General features: G+C 41.2%; 1 protein-coding gene across 1 annotated transcript in view; it reads left to right on the top strand.

The window, feature by feature from the left end:
• Positions 1 to 25,158, top strand: part of stk17a (serine/threonine kinase 17a) — a 30,740-nt gene extending 5,582 nt beyond the window's left edge. The window contains exons 2-7 of the mRNA XM_038301704.1: positions 6,823 to 7,035; positions 13,755 to 13,902; positions 14,020 to 14,146; positions 14,241 to 14,289; positions 21,439 to 21,618; positions 23,970 to 25,158. Coding sequence (XP_038157632.1) covers positions 6,823 to 7,035; positions 13,755 to 13,902; positions 14,020 to 14,146; positions 14,241 to 14,289; positions 21,439 to 21,618; positions 23,970 to 24,285 — 1,033 coding nt within the window. The 3' untranslated portion in view covers positions 24,286 to 25,158. The remainder of the gene's footprint in view (positions 1 to 6,822; positions 7,036 to 13,754; positions 13,903 to 14,019; positions 14,147 to 14,240; positions 14,290 to 21,438; positions 21,619 to 23,969) is intronic.
• The last annotated feature ends 821 nt before the right edge of the window (positions 25,159 to 25,979 follow it).

Here is a 25,979-nt window from a genome sequence, read left to right on the forward strand (position 1 = left end):
CTGCTATCAGCTTTATATCCATCCATAGACGCAGAAACTGTCTATGTCTGTCTATGACTTCAAAGGTTGTCCTCTTTAAAGGGCTCTCTGAGATGTCTTGTTATTGTTCTTCTATACATGCGGATGACTTCTAGGCCACGATTTGAAACTGAAATGCAAACAGCTGCCCAAAAGAATCAGAATAGTGCATTAGGACCTGCAGTGTAAACATGGCCAGTGGTGCAGCGCCACAGAATCTGTCCCACTCAGGGCCAACTGGGACCTAATGGTGACTCAGGCCCCGTCCACACGAAGTCAAAACGAACACGAAACGCTAATATTTTCCAGAACATTTGTCGTAAAGACGGAGACGTTAAATAAATGTTATCGTCCACACCAATGCATGAAAATGCTGCAAAATGTATGCCAGGCCTGTAAGTGGCGCTGTGGTGCCAAAGCAAAAATAGGCGACGAAATGTTGAGCATGCGCACTAATATTTATACATGGTGGCCCTGCGGGTCCATTTTCGTGGTTCAGTCAAATTCAGGTGCTGAACTATGTCGTTGATATTGCTCTGTTCTTCCTGGAGATATTCCAGAAGAAGAAGATTCTGTTGTAAGCCCGACAGCAGGGTGAGTAGCATGAGCAGCAACCATTCAACACAGTACGGCGCCATTGTTGTTGTGATACTGTGTCGCGCATGCGTGTTTAGAGGCGACGCTATGACGCATGCGTGTAAGAAAAAAAATGCGGTTAGAGCTTAAAGATGGAAACGCGAAAACGGCGTTTCAGAATCTTTCCACTCTGAAGGCTGAATAAAAAAATGATCGTTTACAGACCCCCGAAACGCCGGCTTCGTATGGATGAGAGGCTGGTTTGGTGAAAAATTTGTGCGTTTAGGCCAGGGTTTGACTTCGTGTGGACGGGGCCTTAGAGGACTGAAACTCACCTCACCCATAAATGGCCAACTGGTGGTGTTAAATCCTTTGCATAATGGCTTCCTATCTCCAATGTCACTGGCTGGTAATCTCTTTCTTTAACTGTGATGAATGCTACATCACAGCAGGATGGTAGCACACATGGAATCTTCTTTGCTTTTGTCAGGCGGCCTTTATTTCTAAGTGGCAGACAGGGCATTAAAAGATGATAAAGGATGATGATTCCTGGAGAATTCAAAGGTTAGAACCACAGCTAGTGGCTGCTAGCTCAGGTGGTACATCATTCGTCCTGCAAAAAGGAGGCCTGGGTTTGTATCCCAGCTGAGGGGAATGAGCTGCCAGTGTGGGTCCCTTCACGCTAATGGGGGCCTAGTTGTTAGGGCGTTCGGCTTGGAATACAGAGGTTCTGACTTTGAGCCCCACTCACAGAGACTGCCAGCCTGGGTCCCTGAGCAAAGAGCATTAATTCCAGACTGCTCCCTTGGTGCCTCACATTGGTAGCCCACTGCTCCCCAAGGGGAGAGTTCTATACCTGTGACAGTGTAATGACAAAGAAAAATGCTGGATTAGATCATTGATTCCAGGCCTAAATCACAGTCAGCTGTAAGCTTCATCCATTTAAGGTAGGATCATAGTTCTTGTCTTTTAGACCAGCGTTCTGCCATCTGTTTGTTGTTTATCTATAGACTAAAATTTTAAAGGAAAAGTCCCGTCATATTCAGAATTCAAAGTTCTGAAAGTACTTTTAATATGAAATTATTATATGCTGTTCAAGAAGTGTTTTTAGTTTAGAGTAATTTTCATCTGAATGTGCTTTACTGGAGGCATCCATGTTTGTCAAAGAACACTACTGCCACCTACTGGTTTGTGACGTCATGGTGCGGTATCGGCTGTTGATCAAGTCCCAGTGCTGTATCTGGTGTTTGTCACAACGCGCTATTATCCAAGTCATCTTGAAAACATTCTTCTTCCAAATGTTGGCTACATATTACGTGTTTTTTCTCTGGCCAGAAGTTCGATGGCAAATCCTCCCTCTTCAAGTTGGCGATCCAACGACCAACCCGTCCGTGGAGGATCAGGAATCAGAAAGGTGTAATAACTCTTTATTCACTTTTACCCGATGTATTCCAGCATCCAGCTGCCATGCACGTGGGCATTGTCAGTTTCACTATAGCTCTGGTGAATTTCAATGGTGAAGTCCTCTGGAAATCTTTAATAATTGTTGTTGATTGCAGATGTGTCTAGTAGTTCCCATTGATTTAGCTTGTAAAGCGGGGAGAATGGCGCTAGGCTTACCGCACCGTGACGTCACTGCAGGAGGATGGCAGGAGGGAGGGGTTACTATATTTGGGCAAAAATGGCCGCTCCCAGACTCGTTGATCACAACGAAAATTATTGTTTTTATTCTTGATCAAAGCTAAATTCTTTAAATCACAGCAAATGTATTAGTTTTAGGTATAGATGATGATCCACTGGTTATTCTTTGCTGACCAAACTTTTTTGCTTTAAGCTCCGCCCTCTCTATACACTGGTAGGGTTTGGTCATATCAGCCTCTTGAACCATCTGTCAGTGGTACTGTAGTGAAATGCATATGTACATTTATTTCTTTACATGTTTTGGAAATTGTTTAAAATATGCATTAAATCTGATCTGAGATCAGACCAGACCGGATTACACAGAAAAAAAATTCTTTACAATCTGAATGGATACTCTGCCCCAATAAATGCATTAACCAACAGCAAGATAGGCCTCCCATTTACTGAAATGATCATTACTTGTAATTACTTGTTGTGAGTTACTTCAACAGATGAATTTGAGCTTTTTAGGGTATCAGTGTCTGCTGTTTAGGGCTGTTTTTTCCTTTGTGTTTACAATATTGGATTAAATTAAAACCTGAATAAATGAATGAAGGACAAAAGAAAATGATGGCACTGAAAGTGGAAAAGCAAAGAAAAAAAGTTCAAGTCCAGCCTGTGTGGAGGGATTGCTGATAAACATTCACTGTGAAAACATCTCTACTTGTTACTTTTTGGCTACTGATTACTGAACTGAATTGAAGCAAAGGGTTTAGGCTAGAGCTCGCTGTGGGAAAGATGATAAAACCTCTGCATGATTTACATGTTAAAGGAATTCCTCCCTCTTTTGCTTTTTTTATATAGTTTTTTCACAATTTTCGCTCAGTTTTTGTTGTCCTTAAAGGTTCAGATGCTGAAATACTTGGGAATGAGTTGTGTGTCTTGTTTCCTACGGCCACAGGCAGAGCGTTCCCCTTTTGGCTCCCTGGTTTAGCCAAGCTGCTGCTGACTGTCAGCAGAGACCAGAAGCCTCATGGTTTACCAGCCTCCATGGCGGAGGCCTGCCTGCGGCACGTTTCACATGCTTTTCACATGAGGCCCGCTTCCACTACAGCGTATAATCTGGGTCACAGCGGGGGGGGCGGGGAAATGGAAACATTTCCAACAGACAGTGAACAATTATGTCCAAGCAGTTTCATTCCGCTGCTATATCCCCCATATAAAATTCAATTCAGTTTATTTATAAATCGCCGATTCACAACACTTCATCTCAAGGCACTTTCCAGTTCACCAGATCATCGGGTCAGATTGATTCAAAGTTTTCTATCTAAGGAAAACCAGTTGATTGCATCGACTCATTGAGTCAAAGGAAATCCCTCGCAGAAGCATGTTTTTAGTGACAGTGGAGAGGAAAAACTCCCTTTGAACAGGAAGAAACCTCCAGCAGAACCAGGCTCAGTGTGAGCGGCCATCTGCCGAGGCCGACTGGGGTTCAAGGAGACGGAAGTAGAGATACAAAAAGCAGCTGTGAACCACCTCCACTGTCCAGTCAGAGAAACAGGACTACACTGGAAAACAGGCTGATCTCTAACATCTATAAAAACAGGTGTTTAGCTGATATTTCTCTGCAGGATGGAGTCACAGCCAAACAGGAACAGAAAGAAAAAGCAGAGAAAACTTAAGCAATTTTAAAAGCAAGTTTTTCCTCATCACTGTTGCTGCACGCATGCTTAGTGTGAGGGGTAGTTTAAGACTCAACAACAAAATGTAAGCCAAAATCAGAAGCTCATCCAGGAGGAGCATGTCTTGTAAGTCAGTTCTGGATGCAATCAACTGGTTTTCCTCGACAGATCCATATCATCTCCTTAAAATACATTGAGATGACATCTGTTGTGAATTTCCGCTATATAAATAAACTGAATTGAAATTTAATCCAATTCTTAGGGGGTACAAACGGTTATTGTGATGCATGCTGCCTGCCAGCTAATGTGCCTTCCTTGAGCTGAAATCCGGTTGACACAGTTCCTAAATAGGAGTCCTTCCTATTCTGGCCTGATTAATAAATAGTGTGAACCAGCAGATAATTAGTTACAATAAAATCAATGAGATTGATTGATCTGCTGTTATTCTTTAGCGTTCTGACTCAGGGGGACAGTCAGGCCGTCACTAGCCGTGTTAATCATGGCTCACCCAATAGTAATTAACAGGGGCAGATTTAGGAATTGTGGGGCCCTAGGCAACAACAGGCAGGGGGCCCTCTGAATTGAGACAACACATTAAACAGCCCCATTCTACAGATAGAGAAATGTTAATAGAATAGACATCAATTATCTGTTCTAGGTTGTGTCCCTCTCTTCTTGTCCCTCTCTTCTTCTTGTTTTCCTCTCTATGTTTTGTACTCAGCTGACTTTTCATGCTGTCTCTAAAGGAATGAAAGATTTTTTCCAAGCACTAAGCTCACTTAGCTGATTGCTCCTTCCTGTGTTTCCAAAAAGGCCAAAGTAAATAACCCAGTCCTTCTTTTCACTGTAGACAAGCCATGATCTGCTTATCTGTTCTCCATTTTTCATTTGGATGAAATAATAGCTGCATGAATCATGACAGCAGACAAGATAGAGGAGAGCAGGAGGCGGGGTTACCAATCTACTGGCTCTGGAGAGCAGAGTTCGCTGCTTTTAGATGTTGTCACCAAAGTCTCCAGTAGCAGAAAAAAGTCTCTAGATTTGAGCGCTAGGTGCTTTTTTGAAATCAAAGTGCTAGAGGGGTCTGAAAAGTCACTAAATATAGCGACAAATGCTTTAAGTTGGCAATGCTGCTCTTCGCATCGTTTGTTTTCAAACCTTTCTGAACATGCACAAATAAGGAATAATCTTATTAACTATAAATGTTAACAGAGTTTTATGGGGCCCCCAGGAACTTGCGGCCCTAGGCAGCTGCCTAGTATTTTCTAATGGTAAATCCCCTCCCTGGTAATTAATCACACAGATGCCTATTTGTAAATGCAAAATGTCTTGAGAAGTTCCTTTATTTTTCTAACTTGTTAAAAATAAATTAGTACATACACAGGATATATGGAGCATGCAGGATTAAACCATTGAGATGGTTTAATCTAAATGAAACCCAAAAACCAGACAAGAGGCTTGGGATGTGCTCAGTGATTCAGCCTTTAGAGCTGAACTGTTTTACGCTCCTGAATTTCATAAAAACAAAAAAACTTTACCTCACAGTTATCGTTGACACATCATACTTTCCGTCAGTATGATTAGTAGCAGCATTCTGTTAAAAATGTGTTCCTTAGCTCCTTAAATGACCTGTTTCATGCTCTTTCAACATTACAAACTATGACGTTTTTTTTTTTTTTTTTGCAACCTTGAAACAGAACTCCTGCATTTACTTAACTGCCAGAAAAAAGAAATTAACAATTGACAAGGAAATGTGTAAATAAGCAGCAGAGTGGCAAAAAACAGTCCGCGGCTGAAAAATGCAGAACCCAAAGTCTGGGTTTCAAAAAGGAAGAGATAGGAAGAAGAAATAGGAGAGAGGAAGAAGTCCCCTATTGTTTTTTCCTGAAAGGTTTCTTAACTGAATAGTTCAAAGTAATGATAGATTTTTAACCTATTTAGTAAAATAAGATAGCTATTTATTGGATACAGCTACTTAGTTAACCCTCCTCAATGTGGGAGGGGAATCACATCATTAATGATGCCGCCCAGCTGGGTGCGTCTGAAATTACACACGATTGCAAGTTTTTATTTTTATTTTGTTGTGTTTCATTATTAGTTTTCAAGACAGAATAAACCAGAATGAATCCAGCATTTATTGAGCCTGTGTGTCTGTAAAAAACACAGAGGCCAGACAACTAAGCCAGAAAGCTCACAGAGCTGAGAGTTTCCCTTCATCAAACAGACCAAGCAACAGTAAAAGGCCATATTTATCCGATGGTTGACATCAGCCTAATGATAGTAGCTGTTTAGCACGATGTTTACATTAAATAACTGTCTCTGTCCCATCATGTAAACAGACAATCAACCAGTTGCCCCGTTACTTGAATGCGTTTTCACAATCCTAAAGCTATTTTCTATTCATGTTTACATAGCTGTGTTTTTGTTTTAAGTGAGCTGTTGTTAATTAGATAGGATGTAAATGTTTAAAGTTAATGTATAATTAACTTTTTCACATTATGATAATTTTCCTTTGTAGAAATTTTACAATAAAAATTACATTGACAACGTAAATGATACTCTTCAGTGCATCTTTATAGCACTCTTAAAGCTTGCTTCCATCATTATTGTTTTTTTTGGGGGGGGGGCAATATCGCCGTGAAAAACAGCGATATTGTCCCTGTTTGATTCCCCCATGCAGACTTCAGCATCTCTGCTACACTAAAGGCCTGGGCTTTTTTTTTTTTTTCTTGCCTTCCTTTGTCTTTGATGGCAAAATAAATCAGTGGTATGAACGGCTAATGGGAGAACAAGTTGAAATTCTTGCGCAAATAATCAGAATTGAGCATTGCGATCATCGGTGTGAACTGAGTTTTTCTGTTTCTCAATGAATGCCAAGCAGGCGATAGTAAATGTGCCATGTTCTGACACTGTTCCTTTATTTTAGGGGGAAGTTTGCTGTGGTTAGGAAGTGTGTGGAGAAATCTACAGGCCGTGAGTATGCCGCCAAGTTTATAAGGAAGAGACGGAAAGGTCAGGACTGCCGGACGGAGATCATCCATGAAATCGCCGTGCTTGAGCTGGCCACAGCCAGTCCACGGGTGGTCAACCTCCACCAGGTCTACGAGATGGCCTCAGAGATGGTACTTGTTCTTGAGTAGTAAGTACAATTCAATTCAGTTTATTTCTATAGCGCCAATTCACAACACGTCATCTCAAGGTACTTTCCAGTTCACCAGATCATACAGTCAGATTGATTCAGCGTTTTTCATCTAAGGAAAACCAGCTGACTCTTCAGCAATCCCTCACACTAAGCATGCTTGTAGCGACAGTGAAGAGGAAAAACTCCCTTTCAACAGGAAGAAACCTCCAGCAGAACCAGGCTCAGTGTGAGCGGCCATCTGCTGAGGCCGACTGGGGTTCAAGGAGACAGAAGCAGAGATACAAAAAGCAGCTATAAAAGGCGGCCCTGTTCAGGAAACACACAGCCAGGCAGACGAGCTCCGAGCCAGCTCCCATGTCAGAGGATGAAGAGAGCACATCCAGTCAGTCACAGTCAGAGAAACAGGACTACAATGAAAAAACAAGCATTGAATGCTCGCACACCAGAATGTTAGGATACAGGGACACTCTGAAGCTCGGATACCAGAGCGCTCAGAAGCATGGATGCTCCTAAGCTCGGATGCCAGAACACTCGGATGGCTGTTCCCAATGCATATCTGCTGCTGGACTTTTTCAATGCTGTCCCCTATAGACTTTGCAAGTAAACAAGATGTTTTGATATAGAAAATGCACCCGGTGAAAACGAAGGTTTAGTGTTCCACTCATTGTGATGACATCACAGATGGGGGAGCCAGTCGGTTTAAGCTCTGCAGCTGATCCTAGACTAAAGTAAATGGAGGATCTACCTTTTGCTGACATCTGAAGGAATGTACACCATGTTTGTTAACACAGGACAGTTGGATTTCAAATAAAAGCCTCACATGAACTCTGTAATAACACATTTCTTAATCTAATAACACTAAAAAAGTTAGTAAACACTTAAAAAGGGATTCCATGTCAGTGCTGGGTCTAAACCTTTCCTTAACACACAAACCTTCTAGTCATCTCTATGTAATTTGTTTGTTCTGCCCAGCCAGTGAACCAGGTAAGTCCAATCTGCATAGATCAATTCACTCTAGCAGGTTGGACTCACCTGTTTAATTGGCTAGGCAGGACAAACATATGACATAGAAATGACTTGTTGACTTCAGATCCCCCAAGGGAAAAATACAAGTATTACATTATACACATATTTAAATTGAAGCATATGGCCCAACATTATGAGCAAAACAGCCATTTTATTTCCAATTAGACTGTATTGGCCATATCACAACATGATTATGAGCAGTGGAGCGTGTTTAGGCCGGTTCCTCCTAAAGTCCAAGATAATCTCCTTTGTCTTCTCTATGTTCGGGATCAGGTTGCTGTCTATACACCAGTCCATGAGCTGCTCCACCTCCTCCCTGTAGTTGTGGTCGTTGTCGTCTCTGATGCGGCCCACCACCGTGGTGTCCTCTGCAAACTTCCAGGTGTGATTGGTGGTGAACCTAGGGACACAGTCATTTTCAGAAACAGGTTCAGGTTCTGCTGAAAGGATCTGGATCCAAAATGATTCCTTACGTTCCTCAGTCAGAGGGAGATATTTCCTATAATAGCTTAGATGCTTTAACTTGATGTGTCGCTTTCAATATGAAGTGGACATGGCTGACGTACAGACTCTGTTAAGTCCTGATGGGCACAGCTTACACAAAAACTATTTTTTTTTCTGTTCAAGTCGTCCTTTGTTGATCAAACTCTGCCAAGGCTCTGCTAAACTGGCATCAGAAATACCAGCAGATGAGTCTGAATGGAGCAGACTAGTACCGGCGTGCTGCTCTGTCAGGCTGTTTGCCATAATAGGAGCCGTAAAACCTGACCATTGAAAAGTGTTGTTGTCAATTAAACGTTAACGTGAGCTGTGCGTGTTGCTCAGTCTTCTTATAGTGAACGTCTCTCTCGTTAATGTTCATTGCTTTAAAACTGATCTGTTCAGCTTACCGATCACCACAAAAATTAACGTATTCAGTGAACGCCGTTTATTGACATATTCATGCACAATAATGGACATGACGTCCTGTGCCAAATGCCTACCGTTCTACAAGTTGAATGTTTTTATTTAGACGAAAATAAAAACTCTGCCTGCTTCATCCAGTAGTTTTACATGAGGCTGAACCTCAGTTGGTTTTTATGTCAGACTGGATTAGTTTGCGTGATCCTGTGTGGAACAATCCTTCATTCTAACAGTTTGCTGCACGGGTGCAGAGCAGCCATGTGTGGAGCTGAGGGCTGCAGTGAGTATGTGGTCCAGATCAGCAGCCAATCACATTCACATTCCTTTTGCTGACCTGATTTGGTGGCTAATGATTCCTGCTTTTGTGTTATATCTGCATTAGGTTTCTGTCTCCATCCTGTTATTTACTGGTGGCTCCCTAACAATACCAGTCGGCTCTGCTACGGTTGCATCAGGATTTTAATTCAGAGCTATTGAACTTCATTAGTACTTCAATGAGATTTTGTCTCAACTTTCTCTGTAAACATGCTTTCAATCAATGTCCATTATCTTCTTAAATAATATTACAGTAGCTTGCAAACATTTTTGATGCATTAAATGAGCTTCAGTGAACTTGATAGGTCAGCTGTCTATAATTCAATGTTAATGTTGTAGGGAAATTATAATTAATTGTCAAATCATTCTGGCTTATGCATGCTTATCTTATGCAGGCCAGTTATACATCAGCCTGAACATCTAAATTCGCCCAATCATATATCAACGGTCATCTGTCAATCAAATGTTTTCGGTCATAGCATCTTGATCTTCATATGCTAATATACTAATATACGCAACGGTTGAAATAAGAATAATTTCCTTTCCCATTGAGTTCCGTCCCAGTGTTCACGGGGATGGATGTCTGTGTCTTCGGCAGGCGTAGAGCTAATAGAACTGTTGCGAGGCAAGGGCTCAAACATGTACGGCTGTAAGCCCTCTACACCAAACCAAGCTTCTGAGCTGTAGGTACCAGATCTGCTCAGGGCCCCGCCCCTCCTTATGACGTCAACATATTTCAGCTCGCACTCGGACATACTGTATTGCACCAGTTTTTTAAGGATCAATGGAAAACAATCATTTTCAGTCTTGAAGGAAAGTGCTGTGTTCTAAGACTGAGGTCTGCCATTTAACAAGATGACAAAAAATGTCTCAGCTTATTTTTATTCTTTTATTAATATCTGAGGGCAATGGAGGGAAAAGGGGACATCTTAAAAATGACTTTCGTAGAGATTTTGGACAAATATAAAAGTTATTCTTCTTGTAGAAAACGGTTGACACAAAGTTAAAAGTTATGTAGCTTAATATGGCTAACCGACTAGCTGAAAGAGGCTAACCTGTTAGCTATTGAGCACAGCTAGCCACAGCGCTACCCAGCTCTCCCCCTTTACACCATGGTCTTGCAGTTACTGTTCACCATAAACTTTTTTTCCCCGTTTTTTTATCGATCAGGTAAAACTTCATCAGTCATTAGACATGCTAACATTACACATGCTCCCGACTCTGCACACGGACGCTGCGTGATGTTATTATCGTTGTCTGGGCAACCACGCTGTTTTACATCATGTGGCCACATTCAGCCAATCATGTAGTGTAACGTCACTGGCATGCTCAGGACCAGTGCTACTTGATCCCAATGTCATTTCTCATGGGGAACCTACTAGCACTAAGTTGATCACTTGTTAGCAAGATTCTTCCGACAAACCGGCCACAACCAAACTGGCTTGTGAACCTTCCGCCACAACAATCCCGCCCCCTTGACAAAAACAAATCACAATCACTTTATTCACTCGTGTAAAGTCGGGCACCACCCGGGAGAATTCGGAAATGCAATGGTTGGAACGGCCGTTTCCTTATGACTTTAAAGTTGTTTTGGTTGGAAGCTGATGGCTTAGGGTCAGCATCGTTTAAATTTGAACTATTTCTTCCTTCAATTCCAGTTTGTATAAAATCTGCATTCCAATTCTTTTCAGAGAAGGGAACTGTAAAAGTTTAAATGTTATAAATGAGCAGGTAGCCAGAGTTCTGTCTTGGAGGAAAGCCCCTGCTGGAGATGAACCTAATAAGGAATACGGGATCAATGGATCCATCCATGCAAGCCACAGAGATGACATGTTGTCACCTCTGCTGGTTTGTTTTGATGAAAACCAAACAGTTTTTAATCTTTTTTATTGTTTTTGCTAGCCCAACCGGTAGTTTTTAAGGCCTTCCCATGCCAAACATGCAGCCGCTCCACCTTAACCTGCCCACCTTCCTCTGTGTGAGCTGAATTTACAGGCCTTCTTTGGGGATATTTTTATGTCTCCTGAAAGTTACCCAGAAGAGGAAATGAAGCTGAGTCGAAAGATGGCCTTTGATCTCTCATGAAAGCTTTATTTTCACAAGCTTTTCCTTTTTTGCTGTGACCTGAAATGAAAGTTATCTGAGAGCTGTACAAGTGGCCTCATTCAAGTCAAGCCCATAATTAGTTTGCTATATTTGATGGCGCTTTGCTATTTCTGCCGCCACCTCAAGCAAAGCAGAACACATGCTGAGGCATGAGAGGGTTGGTTTTCTCACATGAGGAACCAGAATTGGCCAAAGGACAGCTTTTAGGCTTTTTCATGTGAATCGAACTAAGATTATAATCTGTTTTTTCTCTGGTTGGTTTGGTTTCCATCCACACTCAGAGCATAAATGGTAAATTACAGTCGGATCCATTAGTTTCTCTCTGAGAGTTCTGTATATGGTCTGTCCAAGGTCCACGCTGTGAGGAGTAGTACCTCTGGAGCGGTACAGATCCATTATCTTGGTAATCCAACAACCTGATTATTTCTTTGATCTATTAATCTGTTGATTTTATTTTGAATTATCTATTAATCTGATTAAAAAGTTACTTTTAGTTTGTTAACTTTTCTAAATAAATATTTGAAAAAAAAAAAAAAGCTTAACGGCTCATTTTAAAAGAACCTGGAAATGTCTTAAATCCGACTAGATTTAGGCGATGCCATTTTGCTCAAACATTGAAAACATGCAGGTCTAAATCATGGTTGCAACACTGTGTGATCAGGTTTAATGCTGGTAAAGATTCCCAGTCATCCTGGTCATAGTCATTCCAAAAAAGTTATAGGAAAATCCACTGGACTTTCTTTCCAACTTTGATGACGTTTCTCTTCACATCCAGCTTTTTCAATTCAAAATGTCAGAAATAGCGTTGAGATTAAAGCTTTATCCAGTAGCCCAACAAATTCTTTTTTTTTTGTTAAGAAAACATGCATATTGAAATGGATGAATGTAGGGCTGCAACAACGAATCGATAAAATCGATAAAAATCGACTTTTAAAAGCGTTGGCAACGAATTTAATCATCGATTAGTTCTGTCGCGCGATTAATGCGTCATCCGCCGCCGCCGTCATCCGGGGGAAGAAAAACAATATGGCGGAGCGAGTCAGCGCCGCAGTTGCAGTGTTGCCAACTCAGCGACTTTTCAGACCCCTCCAGCGACTATTTTTCAAAAAGCGACTAGCGACAAATCTGGCGACTCTTTACGGTGTCACTGGCGGCTTTTGCCTGCCGTGGGGCGCCTCCCCCATCCCAACCCCTTTCTCCCTCTCCCTCTCAGCGCTGCAGTCAGAGCCGCAGGATTTTAGTGAGGAGTTTACCCTCAGCGTCCAGACTGCAAATGAAGTGCGCATGCGCCGGGATTGACGGCGCAAATCGATCACAATAATTAAAATAGCCTGCGCTTTGTAAAAAAGTCTTAACATGCAACTTTTGTAAAAACAAATGAACATGGCGCGGAAGCACCACTGTTATGATGCAGCACCTGAAAAGAAAACACGTTGGAGCCTTCAATGGCAGTGAAGAGAGCTGATCAGCAGGATGAGTGACCATGTTTGTTTGGTTTTAAAGTGGGGAAACGTAACGTTAGTTTCTCAGGTAGCTCATCTGATGCTTTCCTTACCTTGTTAGTAGGTTACAGACAGTGATAAGGTTGGCTACTTATTTTACTTTCATTTGAATTAGCTTAAGCAGCGTTTATATTTTCTTTATAAATACATTAACTTGCAAATTATGAGGGCAAGGCTTTTAAAGTTTAAATCTTCTGGCAAAGATAAAGTAAAGAAGATCCTGCAATTTATGGAAGTAAAGCAGAATAAAATCCAGCAAGATTAGTGATAGGTCAATTAATTATCTGCCACATTTCCATGTAAATATCTGTCTTTGGAGGATGTGTTTTTTAGCACCCCTAGTTCTCTCATTTTTATTCCAAATACAATTTATAATTTGAATCACAGGGCTATTTTTATCTCTATGGTTCAGTATTTTCTCAAGCAGCAACTTTAACTGCTTTACTTTCCTGTCTTAAAAGGCAGAACTCTTCTAGTCTAAAAAACCTCATTTGTTGAAATGGGGGGACATATTTTTTGAACCCCTTAGAGGCTTTTGCACTTTATGAAACAAAGTACCCTATATTTTGTGGATGTACAGCTACATTTCTCATGTAAGTTTGCGTAGTTTTAACACAAACATTTATTTTTCATATTGCACCAGTACAGTTAATGAGCAACCTGTACTTGTGTGCTTGTTTGTTCTGTCTAAAATGTTTATTTTGGAATAAAGAGGTTAATATAAAAAATATTTTTTGTCCGATTCATCGATTAATCAAAAAAATAATCGGCCGATTCATTGATTTTTAAAATAATCGTTAGTTGCAGCCCTAATTTTAACCTTTCTGGATTGTGAGGACGAAAACTGTTTGTATTTGGTTGCAGCGCTGCCGGAGGGGAAATCTTCAACCAGTGTGTGTCGGATCGAGACGATGAGGCCTTCATGGAGGATGATGTGAAGAGACTTCTGAGGCAGATCTTAGAGGGAGTCTCCTTCTTTCATCAGAACAGCTTGGTCCACCTCGACCTGAAAGTCTGTCCAGTTCAACTTTTTTCTATACATGTTCACTTTGTCTCTGTTTTCATTACTCTGAGCAAAGGCGTTGTGCTGTTCATGGAGAAGAAACGATTGCTTCCTTTGTCCCATCAGCCTCAGAACATCCTGCTGACCAGCAGCTCTCCTCTGGGCGACATTAAGATTGTGGACTTTGGGCTGTCCAGGAAGCTCAGCAGCCACCATGAGCTCAGGGAAATCATGGGAACCCCAGAGTACGTGGGTGAGTCGCCCTCAGATCCATCCCTGCATCCTGCAAATGTTCAGACTGACTTCAGACTGATGCAGCTGCTCTGCTTCTCCGGTTTCCTTTTCAGCCCCTGAGATTCTCAACTACGAGCCTATCAGCACTGCAACAGACATGTGGTGAGAAGAAATGATTCAGATTTTAGGATTTTTACCAAGTCTTTATTTTCCCAGGCTCCATTCATCACCTCGATGTCCTTGTCTCAAGACAGAACCTTAAGCCCGGTACAGGGCCCAGCGTACACCTGCTCACAATTATCTATTTATAGAAATGGCCAAAACACAGTCACATGGTGTTTCATCCACAAGACTTTCAAATGGGACTTAAACATCGTTTCAAAAATGTTTTTTCAGAAATACTTTTTGTTTTATAGCTGTGTAAACCAATACAGTGAGATTTAAAATTCCACTTGAAATGTGTGACTCTGCAGGAGTAATGCTACAGCAGGTATTCATTTTTACACCCCCCCAATGGCCGCCAAACTAGGGGTGTGCAAAATAATCGTCATGATGATGCATCGTGATTCTAATTTTCATGATCTACTGCATCGATTCTGGACGCCAAGTATCGATTATTAATTTAAAAAAATGAGTAAATAAAATTGCATGAATGGTTGGCGAACATCAGCCAAAAACAAGTGTAATACAACTTCCAGTCCAGTAGATGTCGCTGCGGATGTGTTGACGCACGCTGCCTTGTGTCACAAGCATTTCTACTGCGCCGAGTCATTCAAAAACAAAACATGGAGGAGAAAATATTGCAATGCATCGCAATAATTCAAGTATCGTGATGCATCGTGATAGAATCACATCGTGGCTTGTGAATCGTGATTCGAATCGAATCGTGACTCCTTTGGCAATACCCACCCCTATTGGAAACTAGAGCTCAGACCTTTCCAAGAAGGAGTTGGAGATAATTGTGCGACCATTCAGGCAATGCAACTGGCATGTATTATCTAAGCTATTGCTGTTATTCTTATTTTCTATTCAATTTGGTGATATTATTGTTACATTTCAATGAAACAGCAGCTAAAGCTTAGGACTAAAGGCTTTGTCTTAATAATAATGTAAATCAGCATATTTGTCCGCCTAGCACACTGCCCACTAAAACTTTATGGAACAAACATGCTTCAACTTATTCGGTCCAAATTTGCTTGAGTTATAGTCAAGATGTAGATCTATAAAGTCTGAGGCTTTATCCAGAGTTGCAGATGCGGTTTCATGGTGTTATGCAGTGTTTATTTTGGAAAAACATTTGGAATTTTTTTCTTTATTTAACCACCTATAAATCAGACATGGTGACATATATAATAGCGGTTCCACCTAAAAAATATTCCTCAATGCCTTTGTATCATACAAATACAAACAATTGTATTTCCAATTTATAGTTTGGGAGCTGTACTTGCTTTAGTTAACAATTCTAAATTCAGGCGGGATTTGTTCCTAAGACTCTCTGGGGTTTTTCACCTGCTGTTACAATGAGAAGAAGCTTGAAGAAACGTCTAAATAATCCAACATGAAAAAATTCAATTCAATTCAGTTTATTTATATAGCGCCAAATTCACAACACATGTCATCTCAAGGCACTTTACAGTTCAACCAGATCATACAGTCAAATCGATACAAAGTTTTCTATCTAAGGAAAACCAGTTGAATGCATTGAGTCATTGACTCAAATACAATCCCTCACACTAAGCATGCTTGTAGCGACAGTGGAGAGGAAAAACTCCCTTTTAACAGGAAGAAACCTCCAGCAGAACCAGGCTCAGTGTGAGCGGCCATCTGCCGAGGCCGACTGGGGTTCAAGGAGACAGAAGCAGAGATACAAAAAGCAGCTGTAAAAGGCGGCCCCGTCCAGGAAACACACAGCCAGGCAGACAAGCTCCAAGGCAGCTCCCATGTCAGAGGATGAAGAGAGCACATCCACTCAGTCACGGTCAGAGAAACAGGACCACACTGGAAAACAGGCCGATCTCCAACATCTATAAACAAGGGTGTTGATGGAAGCAGCACAGCTGATGTTTCTTTCCAGGATGACGTCACAGCCAAACAGGAACAGACTAGGCAAAGCTACTCTGAGAAAAAGCAGAGAGAGCAGAACGTTAGAGATTGAACTAACAGATTCTGCAGAATAGGAGAACAGAGAGAGAATGAAGCAGAATGATGAAATGGGGGTCCCTATGTCCTCCAAAAGTCTAAGCCTATAGCAGCATAACTATAGAGATAGCTCAGGATAACCTGAGCCACTCTAACTATAAGCTTTATCAAAAAGGAAAGTTTTAAGCCTAGCCTTAAAAGTAGACAGGGTGTCTGCCTCACGGACTAAAACTGGTAGTTGGTTCCACAGGAGAGGAGCCTGATAACTAAAAGATCTGCCTCCCATTCTACTTTTAGAAATTCTCGGAACCACTAGTAAACCTGCAGATTGAGAGCGAAGTGCTCTGTTAGGAACATAAGGAACAATCAGACCTCTGATATAAGATGGAGCTTGGCCATTTAAGGCTTTATATGTGAGAAGGAGGATTTTAAATTCTATTCTTGATTTAACAGGAAGCCAATGAAGAGAAGCCAGGATAGGCGAGATATGATCTCTCTTTTTAATTCTCATCAGAACTCTGGCTGCAGCATTTTGGATCAGCTGAAGGCTTTTAACTACAGTTTGTGGACTTCCTGATAGTAAAGAATTACAATAGTCCAGCCTTGAAGTAACAAATGCATGGACTAGTTTCTCAGCATCACCCCTGGACAGGAGATTTCTAATTTTTGCAATGTTCCTCAGATGAAAGAAGGAAATTCTAGAAACCTCTTTGATATGGGATTTAAATGACAGGTCCTGATCAAAAATAACACCAAGATTTTTTACTTTATTATCTGAAATCAGTTTAATCCCATCCAAATGAGGTGACTGACTAATCAGCTTCTTTTTCAAAGACTCTTGTCCAAAGACTATAACTTCTGTTTTATCTGCATTCAGAAGCAGAAAGTTAAGAGTCATCCAGGTTTTTATGTCTTCAAGACATGCCTGTAATCTATGTAATGGGGGAGCTTCATCTGGATTTATAGACAGATATAGCTGGGTATCATCAGCATAACAGTGGAAATTAATCCCATGCTGTCTAATAACTCTACCAATTGGGAGCATGTATAAAGTAAAGAGAATTGGTCCTAGCACTGATCCCTGTGGTACTCCACAGGTAACCTTTGAGCGTGTTGAAGATCTATCATTAACATGAACAAACTGAATTGGATCAGATAGATAAGATTTAAACCAGTCTAGTGCTGTTCCTTTAATTCCAACAAAATATTCAAGTCTTTCTAAAAGAATATTATGGTCAACTGTATCAAATGCAGCACTAAGATCCAACAGGACGAGCACAGATACAAGTCCATTATCTGAGGCCATGAGAATATCATTAGTGACTTTCACCAGAGCTGTTTCAGTGCTATGATGAGCTCTAAAGCCAGACTGAAACTCTTCAAAAAGTTCATTATGGTGTAAGTGATCGCAAACTTGTTTGGCAACTACTTTCTCAAGAATTTTGGATAAGAAAGGAAGATTGGATATAGGTCTATAATTGACCAAGTCATCTGGGTCAAGAGACGGTTTCTTAAGCAGAGGTTTAATTACAGCAACCTTAAAAGCTTTAGGTACATATCCCTGTAACAGAGATAGATTAATCACATCTAAAATGGAGGAGGAGATCAAAGGGAATACCTCCTTAAATAACCTGGTTGGAACTGGATCTAACATACAAGTTGAAGGCTTAGGTGAAGACAATAATTTTGCTAATTCAGAAAGTTCAACTGGATCAAAGCAGTCTAAACCCGGTTCAGATTCCATGACTACCTCAGGTACAATCGCGGATAGAGGAGTGCTTATGATCTTATTTTTAAAAAGATCAATCTTATTTATAAAGAATCCCATAAAATCATTGCTGCTAAGAGCAGGTGGAATGGACGGTTCAACAGAGCTATGGCTCTGGGTGAGTTTGGCAACTGTATTAAAAAGAAATCTAGGATTATTCTTATTCTCCTCTATTAATGAGGAGAAGTATGCTGCTCTCGCTTTACAAAGGGTCCTCTTATACAGCAGTAAACCATTTTTCCAGACTAGGAAGGACTCCCGCAGGCCTGCGGAGCGATATTTTCTCTCCAGTTTCCTAGCATTTTGCTTCAAAGTATGCAGCTCTGCATTAAACCAAGGAGCAAGCTTTCTATTTTTAACGGTTTTCATTTTCAAAGGAGCTGCGTTGTCTAAGGCAATACGCAGAGAACTAGCAACCCCATCAACAAAATCATCAACCTGTGAAGGGGAATAAGCTAAGCTTTTGCACTCTGCAGCACTGCTCAGCGACACAGAGGAGAGAGAAAGTGAAGCAGATTCTTTAAAATTTATAACTGCACTATCTGATAAAGATCTACTAAAATTGAACCTTCTTTTGGGGGAGGAGAACTCTGTTAAAGTAATCCTGAAGGTTATTAGAAAGTGGTCAGAGAGGACAGGGTTGTGAGGAAATACTATTATTTCTTCACATTCTATCCCGTATGTCAGCACAAGATCCAAAGTATGAAGGTGAGAATGCGTGGGACTATTCACACTCTGAACAAAGCCAATAGTGTCTAAGATAGCATTAAAGGCTGCTCTGAAGCTATCGCCTTCAATGTCAGCATGGATGTTAAAATCTCCCACTATGATGACCCTGTCAGTATTTAATACCAAATCAGAAAGGAACTCTGAAAACTCATCTAAAAATTCAGAGTAAGGACCTGGTGGACGATACAAAGTTACAAAAAGAAGAGGTTTTCTTGCCTTGAAATTTGGATCAGGGAAATTAAGGGTTAAATGTTCAAAAGAGTTGTAGGTATTAACTGTTTTGGGAGTAATCAGTAAGTCAGACTGGAAGATTGTTGCTACTCCTCCTCCTCGCCCAGAACTTCTGGGTATGTGAAAATTTAAATAGCTTGAAGGAGTTGCCTCATTTATGCTCACATAATCCTCTTGCTGCAGCCAGATTTCTGTAAGGCAAAACAAGTCAATGTGATTATCACAAATCAAGTCATTAACTAGCAGACTTTTAGAGGAAAGCGATCTTATGTTAAACAGACCGCATTTAATTGTTTTAACTTTTTCCCCAATTGGAGTTATTTTGATTTTAATTAGATTATCATGATTTACTCCTTTGAGAATCTTTGCTAATTTATTAGATTTTGGTCCTGGGCAAGACACTGTCTGGATGGAGTAAAGAGTGGGTAACAGTAGAGAAGCTGCAGAGAGGTCTGTTAAACTAGGACTCTGCTTCCTGGTCTGCACCCTGGGTGGTCAGGGTTTTGGAGGACTAATAAATGTGGCCAGATTCCTAGAAAGAAGAGCTGCACCATCCAAAGTGGGATGGATGCCGTCTCTCCGAATCAGACCAGACTTTCCCCAAAAGGATTGCCAATTCTTAATGTAGCCCACGTTGTTTTCAGGACACCACCTAGACAACCAGCGCTTGAATGACGACATGCGGCTAAACATGTCATCAATGGTCAGATCAGGGAGGGGACCAGAGAAAATTATGGAGTCCGACATTTTTTTGGCAAACTCACACACCGAAGCAACACTAATTTTAGTGACCTCCGATCGGCGTAACCGGGTGTCATTACCACCAGCGTGAATAACAATCTTACTGTATTTAACCTTATCCTTAGCCAGTAGTTTCAGGTAGGATTTGATGTCGCCCGTTCTGGCCCCCGGCAAACATTTGACTATGGTCCCTGGTGTCTCTAATGCCACGTTTCTGACTATGGAGCTGCCAATCACCAGAGTGGGCTTCTCAGTGGGTGTGTCACTGAGTGGGGAAAACCGGTTAGAAACGTGAACGGGTTGGTGGTGACCAGTGGGCAGAGATCCACGACTACGCTTTCTGCGTACAGTTACCCAATCGCCTGGCTGCTCAGGCACTTTTGGAGGACAGCGACGTGGGGGGCCTAATTTAACTCCTGGATGTTCTACAGCCTGAAGCCTGGATTCTAACTCTGACACCCTCGCCTCCAAAGCTACAAAAATACTACACTTATTACACATTATCACTAAAGGAGGCAGAGGAATAACTGAACATCTGACACAGAGAGCAGGAGAGAGGAGAGAGGAGAGGAAGAAGGAAGAGTTGGAAAAGAGTCAAGGGAGGGAGAGAGAGAAGCCATAGCAATGCTAAGCTAGCGCTAGCCTAGGCTAGCTACTCCTTGCTATCAGAAATAAAACCGTGTGAAACTGACAAGTGCTCAGTAGAAAAGTGCAGCAGAAGGTGCTATGTTTTAAAGTAGTCAGTTAGAGTTACATAGATACAGAGATATCACAGAGAAAATAACTTAACTTCAGATGGAGTTCTTCTGAACAGCTGCACACTCAGTTAATCCAAACAGGAAGTGAACAGGTCCAAACAGGAAGCAGGGAAAAAAGAGAGATGAGCATTTTCAGGGCTCAAACAAATCAGCTACTTCGGTAATGTGTGGTGTTTCCCTAGATCTAGTTATCTAGAAAAGAAATTAAGGGGCGTGCTTTGGTGGCGCAGTAGTTAGTGCACGCGACCCATGTGTGGAGGCCTTAGTCCTCAACGCTGAATCTGGCCTGTGGTCCTTTCCCGCAGCAGATTTTTCCACACTTTTTTGGCAATTATTTCTCAAGAATTTTAAAAAGAAAGGAAGATTGGATATAGGTCTATAATTCACCAAGTTAACAGGGTTAATAGATGGTTTCTTAAAGGAGACGTCCGGTCAGCAAGCAATGATTATTTATACCTAAAACTAGTACATTCACTTTGATTTAATTAATTTAGCGTTAATCATTAAAAATCATGATCACTGAGTCTGGGAGCGGCCATTTTTGCCCAAATATAGTAACCCCTCCCTCCTGCCATCTTCCAGCAGTGACATCACGGTGCGGTAAGCCTAGCGCCATTCTCCCCGCTTTACAAGCAAAATCAATGGGAACTACTAGACACATCTGCAATTAGTTCTTTGACAAACATGGATGTCTCCAGTAAAGTACATTGAAATGAAATTAGTCTTAATTAAAAACACTTATCATTTATGGAACAGTATGTAATAATTTCATATTTAAAGTACTTTCAGAAATTTGAAGTCTGAATATGACCAGACTTTTCCTTTAAATATTCTGTAAAATGTTATCTATTCAAAATATATTTCTGTCCAGGGGCTGCAGGTTTACGTTCCTTGGATGTTTTCTTTTTTTTTTTTTTTTATGAAAACCTTTTTGGCCTGATTCAGGAGCATCGGAGTCCTGGCCTACATAATGCTGACGGGAATCTCTCCATTCCTGGGTGACGACAAACAGGAGACGTTTCTCAACATCTCTCGGCTGAATGTGAGCTACAATGCTGAGGAGCTGCAGCAGCTGGACCGCGCCGCCCTGTCGTTCATCCAGATGCTGCTGCGCAGACGGCCTCAGTAAGTCCCGCCCTGCTCTGTGTCCTCATAGCTCAGCTCCTCCTTTACGGCTGAAACACCAACACAATGGTGCACACGTGGGAAAATGATGGTTTACACCGCATCCTCTAAAATCGTGAAGTAATCAGAGTCTCATGAACCCGTTATAGACTTTAATGAATTCTTTGTGGGTTTTTTATTAGTTTTTGCTCATTTTAAAGAACCTGGAAATGGTTCAACATACAAAAAGATATATGTACATGTATGTGTACATCACATACATGACAGAGGCAGGAAGAGGTAGAAAAAGGAAGAAATAGGTATGAAAAGGAAGAAAAGTAGAAAGAGGATGAAAGAAGGAGGTATGAAGATGAAGAAAGAGGAAGAAGTTTGTCCCGCCCTGCTCTGTGTCCTCATAGCTCAGCTCCTCCTTTATGGCTGCAACACCAACACAATGTTGCATACTTGAGAAAATGCTGGTTTACGCCGTATCTTCTAACATCGTATAGTGATCAGTCTCATGAGCCCTTTATGGACTTTAACTAGCCTGACAAAACCAGATTAAATGTGAGATTAAATATGTAATATAGTCTGGCCCTGATGAATGAGACATTGGAAGATAGTTGATGAGAACAACCCCTTGTTTTATCAAACCGCGTATTGGCCAACACTCTGACCAATGAGCGCAACTGACTGTGACGTAGGAAGCGCGACAGGAAGCTGGTGGAGGAGTTTAAACAAAAAGCCTGTCTGTAAAACGGCGAATACGTCCTTCTTAAAAATGAATGCGGGTAGAGACTCTTCCTGCTCACGTTTCAACGAAAAACCCCAAGGCTAATCCTTCCAAAAATGATTCCAAATCCGAGTCAAAAATCTCCAGAGCCCCACACGACTATGCTGAGAAAGGGCCGCTGCAGATGGGCTGCAGTTAGCCCTGGCTGCTGTTAGCCTCGGAGCTCCACTGGTTGCTGCGGTCCTCTGAACTTGGGAAAATGTTTTTAAAACTACGCATTAAATTGGTAAATGGACCATATAGTGATGCTTTAGAGCATAATATTATCGCCTCAAATGATCTTTAAACGTACTTTTATTAGACAACAGCAACAAAAAGAGAACTTTTAACTTTCAATGGAGTGCTCCATTGAAAGCTTTACTAAATGCTCTATATATATATATGCCGATCGGTCCTTTTCCTGTAACAGATCTAAAGTGCTATCAGCATGACCTTTTCCTACTGGAACAGGACGGCAGCACCCAGAGACTGTGTTGAAAAGCTGCAAAGGAGGGAACTTCTAGGTTCTTTACTGAAATAGAAATAAAAAAAGGGCATAAACTGAAACTTCACTAAGTAAATGTTTTATATTAGCAGCACATTTACACAGGTTGGGTCTATAAGGAATATTTTGCACACTGGACCTTTAGATGTAGATTTTAGTCCACTATAAAGAGAAGTTCAGCTGTTTTTTGGGTTCATGACTCATAGTCCTCCCTCACAGTCTTTATTTGGTCTATAACAGCCAGATGTTTATAATATACAGTAGCAGCCATTCAAAACACCCCTTCCTAGCCCAACGGCAGCGAATGGCAGCTGAATTGCAGGCACCTTCCTTCAAAAATCACCTCCAACTTCCAGCCCCTGGAGTGACCCCTCTTCTTTCATATTTTTTACTCTGACTCCACCCTTTCACTGAATTACAGGGTCTGACCAGGGGATGACGCTTCTCTTTAGATCTTAAGGTCCACAAATATTGACAGTAGGAATATTTTAGCACAAAGATTGAGTTTTACAAAGGAATTGTAGGGGACCAGCCAAGGACCCTTCAAGGAAAGTGAGGACGTTTTCAATGGCTGCTACTGTATGTGCCACATCTGTATCCTCCTCAGTCATCATGGGACCCCTGTCTCTGACGTCTCCTTGCTCTCCAGGCCATTTGCGCCGGCTGCAGACCACAGCATGACCGCTGTATGGCTATGGAAGATTTTTCCTGCCAAAAAGCAAGAGCACCCATTTTCAATTGAAGAGCTGGATTTCCTCTACTTGCACTGAAAACTTGTAATGGTCGCATTCAAAACCTCTGCTTTCTCTCGAATCTATTCGCTTCTCCATTAAATCTATTTCTGCTCTCTGATCTGATGGCAGTAGTGTTGTTTGACAAACATCGATGCCTTCAGTAAAGCACATTAAAATGAAAATTACTAAAACACTTATTTATTAAACAGTATGTAATAATTTCATATTTAAAATACTTTGAGAAGTTTGAATTTTTAATATGACAAGACTTTTTCTTTAAAGGGGCTAACTCCAGACACAGAGCTTCTAGATTCTAATTCGTTCCATGCAGCAGCTCTGACTAATGTGTGTCTATCTCCAGAGAGCGGGCCACGGCAGAGCAGTGCCTCACACACCCCTGGCTTCAGAGGACTGGGCCCCCGATGGAGGAAAAACCAGAGAGGTCCAGCATCAGCAGCCGGGCGCCTGGCCGCAGCACAGATGAAGATCCAGAGGGAGGAGGGGCGGTGACTGAGGAGCTGATTGTCATGGCGGCCTACACCTTAGGTCAGTGCCGCCAGTCATCCAGCTCGTCCTCTGAAGAGGCGGTGGAGCAGAAGGCCATCACCTCTAAACGCTTCAAGTTTGAGGAGCCATTCAGCGTCCTGCAGGAGGTCCCTGGAGAATTCATCTACTGACCAGAAACCTTTTTATTAAACCAAGATTTTATCTGAATCTTTTATTTAACTTGCTCGATTTAAGTGACTTTTTATTGGTTCCCTTCCTCATATTTTTCCCAATAATGCACCAGAAGACGACCGATCAGCGAACAGGACGTCCAGAACAAAGGCTTCAGATTGGACGTGTTTGTTCCCAGTGGTGCTGCAGGTTCTGGAGATGCTAAAGGAGGTTTTCGTTAAAATCCAGTTTAGTTACAGACAACCTAAGAGGAACAGGAAACTTATTTTAAAGTCACTAAACTGTCAGCAAAAACATGGCAGCCTGATGGGAGCAGACCATCGTTCTGATCTGCCCAGTTACTAAAATCCAGCTTGTGTTTATTATCTAATCAAACCCGTTAAATTAGTTTTTTATGTTAAACTTAGCTGTTAAATAAAAACATTTTTAGTCTCAGCTTAACAGCACCAAGCTTAACCACTAAGGCAGCATACCTGAAAGGCTTTGTTTCTGCTGTAAGCAAAGAGGATGGTTTGTTAAAGGAAGGTTGAATAAAAAGAAGTGAAAAACATCTTGACCTAAAAAAGGGGTTCTAGATTCACTTTTCTTTTTTCTAAGGTTTTATTTCAATTTTTTTCCCCTCTAAGTTTTGTTTTCAAAAAGGTTTTATGGCTGTTATTTTTTTTTTTTTTTCAAATTTCTCCTTTTTTTTAGATTCTAAGGATCTTAAGGTTCACATTCTGTTCACTTTAAGCAAAAATCAAACATTTGCTTTTAGTGAACATTAAAAATGTCTTTGCTGATGTCTATGAAAAGCTTCTTGGCTCCACTGTTCAGAGGAGAACACAACACGAGCCGTACTTCTGAAAAAGAGAAATAAAACTACATTATATCACATTTGAAAAAAAAAAAACGTGAGGAAAGTGGCAAGTTAACCTAATTTCTGGCTTTTTTTTTTCATTTTTTTTTAACCTCCATTTAAAGGAAAAGTCTGGTCATATTCAGAATTCAAACTTCTGACAGTACTTAAGGTATGAAATTATTTATCTTTCAATAAATGATAAGCATTTTAATTCAGAGTAATTTTAATGTGCTTTACTGGAGGCATCCATGTTTGTCAAAGAACACTACTGCCACCTACTGGTTCGTGACGTCACGGTGCGGTATCGGCTGTTGATCAAGTCCCAGTGCTGTATCTGGTGTTTGTCACAACGCGCTATTATCCAAGTCATCTTGAAAACATTCTTCTTCCAAATGTTGGCTACATATTACGTGTTTTTTCTCTGGCCAGAAGTTCGATGGCAAATCCTCCCTCTTCAAGTTGGCGATCCAACGATGAACCCGTCCGTGGAGGATCAGGAATCAGAAAGGTGTAATATTTTTCAGTTTTACCCGATGTATTCCAACATCCAGCTGCCATGCACGTGAGCATTGTCAGTTTCACTATAGCTCTGGTGAATTTCAATGGTGAAGTCCTCTGGAAATCTTCAATAATTGTTGTTGATTGCAGATGTGTCTAGTAGTTCCCATTGATTTAGCTTGGAAAGCGGGGAGAATGGCGCTAGGCTAACCGCACCGTGACGTCACTGCTGGAAGATGGCAGGAGGGAGGGGTTACTATATTTGGGCAAAAATGGCCGCTCCCAGACTTAGTGATCGTGACCAAAACTATTGTTTTTTTTTTTTTTTACTGATTATCGCTAAATTCATTAAAT

This window comes from Cyprinodon tularosa, unplaced genomic scaffold (assembly GCF_016077235.1).
Source record: "Cyprinodon tularosa strain WSP-4 unplaced genomic scaffold, ASM1607723v1 ctg472, whole genome shotgun sequence".
Lineage (NCBI taxonomy): Eukaryota > Metazoa > Chordata > Actinopteri > Cyprinodontiformes > Cyprinodontidae > Cyprinodon > Cyprinodon tularosa.